The sequence below is a fragment of the Cannabis sativa genome, chromosome 8 (assembly GCF_029168945.1).
Source record: "Cannabis sativa cultivar Pink pepper isolate KNU-18-1 chromosome 8, ASM2916894v1, whole genome shotgun sequence".
Lineage (NCBI taxonomy): Eukaryota > Viridiplantae > Streptophyta > Magnoliopsida > Rosales > Cannabaceae > Cannabis > Cannabis sativa.
Genome location: NC_083608.1, coordinates 35,528,947 through 35,534,493, shown reverse-complemented (window position 1 = coordinate 35,534,493; position 5,547 = coordinate 35,528,947). Strand labels below are relative to the sequence as shown.

Here is a 5,547-nt window from a genome sequence, read left to right as displayed (position 1 = left end):
TTTGGTGAAAATAGGAACCTTTAAATGTCTTATGAGCTACATCTTAGAGCATATCCAATAAAATCTCTAAATGTCCCGTACCTATAAAAAATTAAAGAAAATATAAAGATAGGTTTAAAAACATGCTCCACATGCATCTTCATATTAATATGTAAAAAGATTAATGGTAAAAGACACTAGAGTATTTAGTATTCTCCAATATATACATATCATATTATTATTGATATAATTAAGTATCGAGTCAAATATAATTTAATGTAATAACTATATAAAATATCGATCGCAAGATACCTCCTCTAAGTAGTGCTTTATAGAAATATATGTAAAATAGAGATGCATAAAAATCAAGAAGAAAAAATTAAGGTAGGTCATAATTCAAAGAGAAATATTTATTCATTTATTTATTATTAATAATTAAAAAATATTCCAATAATTAATTGGAGAATTATCTCATATATTATTTTTTTAATATTTTTTTTTTTCAAATTGACGGTTGGGTTGCTCTAGTGGTTTATCTGATAGTTTTATGGGAGTTGCTATGTGAATTTTATTTACGATTTAAATTGCTCCGTTAGTTGTTAAAGGGATTTCTATATAAAATTCAATGAAAAAAAAAAACTATTTTAAAATGTAAAAATGAAAATACTCTTAATTAATTTTATGTTTAATTTTGATATAAATATTTATGTCTAGGTAACAAATAAATAAATAAGACATTATTTATTTATATAAGAAAAGCTAAAATATTAATTATAATGTTATGAGTTTATTAGTGCAGCATAATAAATCACATTAAAATTATATTGAAATCTTTAGAATTTTTTTTTTAAGGCGTGAGCCATGATTTTTATTTCTAAAAGAAATTGTAAAAGAAAACTAAAGATATATCTCATAATGAGTCAAATTAAGCATTAAATTTAGGTGGCCCGCGCACAAGTTGTCATGGGACCGTTTGCCAAAATAGTTTCCTTGACACGTTCAAATGACTGGAACGAAGACCCACCTTCCAAAACAGCTCCCCTGCACTTCATACTCATCTCCTCCACTCTCTTCCTCACTAAAACACCATCACCATCACCACCGTCCATCAAGCATCTAACGGCCCTCTCTAACTCCTCCCCACTAACAATATCATCACTGCCTCTTCTGTAGTCAATTCTTAGTTCCACAGCCAACTTCAAATCTCTCGACAACAGGAAAGCATCAAGCTGTTGTTCTGCGTACATCGGCCACGTCACAATCGGTACCCCAAACCACATGCTCTCCAAAATCGAGTTCCAACCACAATGAGACACGAACCCTCCTACCGCCGGATGAGACAAGACTTCCACTTGTGGAGCCCATCCACAAACTCTTCCAACCTCCTTTGTCTTCTCCCAAAATTCACGAGGAATAATTTCAGTAACATCTGTATCATCAGCCGTTGAAAATTTTCCGTCTTTTGGGGCTTTGCGTGCCGACCACAAGAACCTTTTGCCGCTACGTTCAAGTCCGGCGGCGATCTCCCTCAGCTGGGCTTCACTGAAGTAACCGTAGTTTCCAAAGCAGAGAAACACCACTGATTTCGGAGGCTGATCATTGAGCCAACTCATGATTTGGTCATATTCCAGCTGATCTGACGGTGTACGGCTCTTAACTTTAAGGTCCAAAAGCGGTCCAACCGTATAAACCGGCGGAATTACACCGTCGGATAGTGAGCACACTGCATGGGATTCTAACTCCGAAACTGTATTGACGATAATACCCTTGGTCTTCTTATACTCTCTGCTGAGAGCGGCGAAGGCCACGAAACCTTGCTTGTTGAGAGCGAAAGAAGGCAAAGCCTTGGCGGGGACTGAGTTGATGTAACTCGGTATGTGAAACTCGGAATCTGATTTCTCGAACTCTGCTCCGTGGAGCTCCTGGTGGCTGTGTAGGTAGAACGTGAACCCTAGGAAAGCAGCACCTGAGGCGAAAAACAAGTAAGAGGGAACCTCGAGTTCTCTGGCAACGTCGTTCATGGAGGAGCAGAACAAGTCGACAACCAGTCCAGCGAGACGAAACGGTGTCGTGGGTGTAAAACGGTTGACTATTATGTCTTTGACTTGTGACTTGTGACTCTCAATGTAGAGAGAGAAGTAGTTTTCGGGGGACTCATGATAAAGCTCTGAGGGAGGTAGGTTAGAGGGTTTAGGAACGTGGAAGCATTGAATATGGTGTTGGGAAATGTTAGTGGGCATGGGATCAGCTCGTACAGGACTGTTCTCAAAGGGTGAGCTTATGATAAGAATGCTTACGGAGAATCGTTCATCTCCACTCAGTAACTCGTTTGCGAATTCTACAATTGGCACCATGTGACCCCTTCCTGGCCCCGGAATGAGTACAAGCTCTGCTTTTCCCATGACAATAATATACCAATTTTAGTAGCTCAGTTAATTAACTGCTGATGATGATCAGATATATTTTCATATAGACAAACTCTATTGCTAGCAAGTAGCTCTATGAGGAGCATTCCTATTGAGTACAGCTGCTTAATAATTTCTAAAGGTGTCTTTTTACAAAAATTTATTATATTAAATTATTTGATTATTAAGACTATTAGAGTAACAATCCTCTTCTACCACTTAAATTGTGACACGTGATCATTGAACCTTCTCATATATTAATATTTGATTATATTATGTGACTTTCGGACCAAGTAGATACTAGGGGCAGCCGCCTCCGTTGAAAGAATAAACAACATATATACGCACACCACTGCTGTAATAAAATAATCTAATTAGATAAAAAGAAATACTAAACTACTTAAATGTCATTTCACCAAGTGGTATATTGAAGTATTGAATCTTATAAAATACATCTTTTATTAAAGTGCATCTCTGCTGAGAAGAAATTAATTATTAGAAAGTATTACATGAAATAATATAGGCCCTAGCTAGTTAGTAAATTGTTAGTATTCCACTAATATAAATATATAAAGTTATTTTATAAATAAAAATAAATTATAATTAAAAATAATTCTATTGAAAGATTGGCATTAACTCAAAGAGTGCAAGACTATATTTTATATTATTAGTGTTTTCATTAAGAGCATTTGTTGACTAGAAAAATAGCCAACTAACTCGAGGTCTAATAAACGCCTAGTAATCACCAATAAAGAGTTAAAAATAATAAATAAATAAGAACACACAAGATTGTAGGTTCGGATCCCTTATATATAGGTAATTACCTACTCGATTCCATTTTTGTTATATTAATTGTGAGATAATATCGTGTAGATCACTAAGAAAGACAAAGTGTGTAATGCTCTAAATCATAGGGACGCCATGTTGTGTGCTCTTGAAACACAATTTACTAATAGTAGATTAAGTATTTAATCAAATCCGTGATAATAGTAAAAACTTTACCAAAATATGACTATAGCAATGATCAGGATAATGTCGCTAAAAAATTGTTTCGGGCATCTCTTGTTTCAAAAGTTTTACAAAAAACAATGTATACAGAAGTAAGTCAAAATACACATCAGGTACAGTCCAAAATAACTCCTCACAGCCCAACCATACAAGTTGGATAAGTCAATATGTGCATTTTTCGGAGTAGATTGTCATCTCATGATTGTCTTAGTTTTCCCTTGCCCTTACATGCACCGCCAAGTACCCGTGATTCACAAAGACTCACTACAAGAAAAAGGTGTGTTACCGACGACGAAGCTCGTCGGCAAGAGTAAGAGGAAATAGCCGGCATAATTTTTCCGGTGACATTTTGCGCTGACAAAAGATGCCAACAATGGTTCATCGGCATATCACCTTTTGCTGGCGACTTCAGTAGATGCGCCAGTAAAAGTGTTTACACCAGCGAATTAAATTTTCTGACATAAGTTCATCGCTGCAATTTTGTGCAGGCTGAGGTGTCCTTGTCGACGTTTTGACAGCAAGTTAATGTGCCGGCAAAACTTTTGATGCAAATTTGGCTACAATTCTTCAATTTACTGCCTAAGTTTTCTCGGTGTATTAACTCGTCGGCAAAACTATTTAATATTAAATAATTAAAAAGATTTGCCAGCGAGTTAATGCACCAGCAAAACAATTAATATTAAAAAAATTAAATACTTTTGCCAGTGCACATTAACACTCACCGGCAAAAGTATGTTATTTTTTAAATTTAAATATTTATAATATATAATTAAAATAATAATAAATAAATATAATATCAAATATGTTATAAAATCGAAATTTATATTGTAATTTCAAAACTACATAAAATGTTGTAAACTAAATAAAAGTATTTTTAGTTCATAAACTATAATATTATGTACAATGTAATTTTTTTTTTTTTAAAAAAAAAAAAAAACTACAGATCCACAGTAGCATCGTCACCGTCGTCATCACCGGGATGGCCAGTTTGAGAGGAGGACCCAGTAGCATAGCCAGGAGACTGAAATGGCAGAATTAGTGGAATCAGAGGCATTGCGGACATGTTAAATCCTGAAACAGTGTTGGCCAATTGGATCATTTGTTGCTGAAACACACTCATGATTTGATTCTGAGTCTGCATCAATTATTGTTGCTACTTCCTGCTCTTCCACCCTTCGCTTCAGTGCCTCATATTCCTCTTGAGTGACAATGGGCTGTTCGGAGGGACTTGCCCTGGGAGTTGCTCTTTTTGCCCATGTCTTAAGTCTCAGCAACTGGCCCAGTCCTTTCAAGTGGTCTGACAGCTCACCCAACACCTGTGTCATAACAGGCATATTTGTGGGAAATTGGGTGAGGCTGACATGGTACTGGCACAGGACATTGGTTGGCGCTGGTTGAGTTTCACGAATCTCAATAATTTCGGCCTTCAAAAAAATTTATGACACTGATAGATTTAAATAAAAATTAAAATATACAACGAGTTTATTATAAATATAAAATTACTTACAAGTAGTTATTGTGTGTGCTCACGCCATTTGTTGTCCTTGCAGTGGAACTTTACAAGAGTATCCACAACATTGGGAAGTTCTTCCATCTGGGGACAACCTATTTTTATACAATATAAAAAATTAGAAAAATATTATTAAAAAATATTACCATATTGAAAATATCATACCCCGCTCACAATGTGACCAATTAAGGTCTTAGATCCCCATCACCTTGAATCTTCATCTGTCCTCGATTTTTCACATTTTGTTTAGCTCTTGCTTGTAATTTAAAGTAAATTTATTTTTAGGAAATTGAGAAAAAAAATCATAAGTTAATGGATATTAAATATTATAACTTTCAATTAATACCTACTGTTTTGGGTCTTTCCGGTATGCGATAACCTCTGCCCACACCTCCGATGTCACCATATCTGGACGTGATCTCCTGGTCGCTTCTTTTTCCCTATATTTTTAAATATTCTCCTTCCATGCCTTTTTCGTATCTGTTCTCTAATCACGTAATTCTTTTGACATTGATTTAGTGACGTAATTTGCGATCATAGGATTATTAGTTGTCAACTCAAACTTGATCTGGAAAAAAATAAACATTAAAGTCATATATATTTATTTTTTTTTGGGTATAATAATTTTGTTGATCTATTACAATA

General features: G+C 35.0%; 1 protein-coding gene across 1 annotated transcript; it reads right to left on the bottom strand.

The window, feature by feature from the left end:
* Nucleotides 1-818: 818 nt before the first annotated feature.
* LOC115699390 (anthocyanidin 3-O-glucosyltransferase 2-like) lies at nt 819-2,659 on the bottom strand. Its single transcript, XM_030626772.2, has one exon. It carries the CDS (start codon nt 2,379-2,381, stop codon nt 918-920), a length of 1,464 nt encoding a protein of 487 aa, XP_030482632.2. The 5' UTR covers nt 2,382-2,659; the 3' UTR covers nt 819-917.
* Between the last annotated feature and the right edge of the window lie 2,888 nt (nt 2,660-5,547).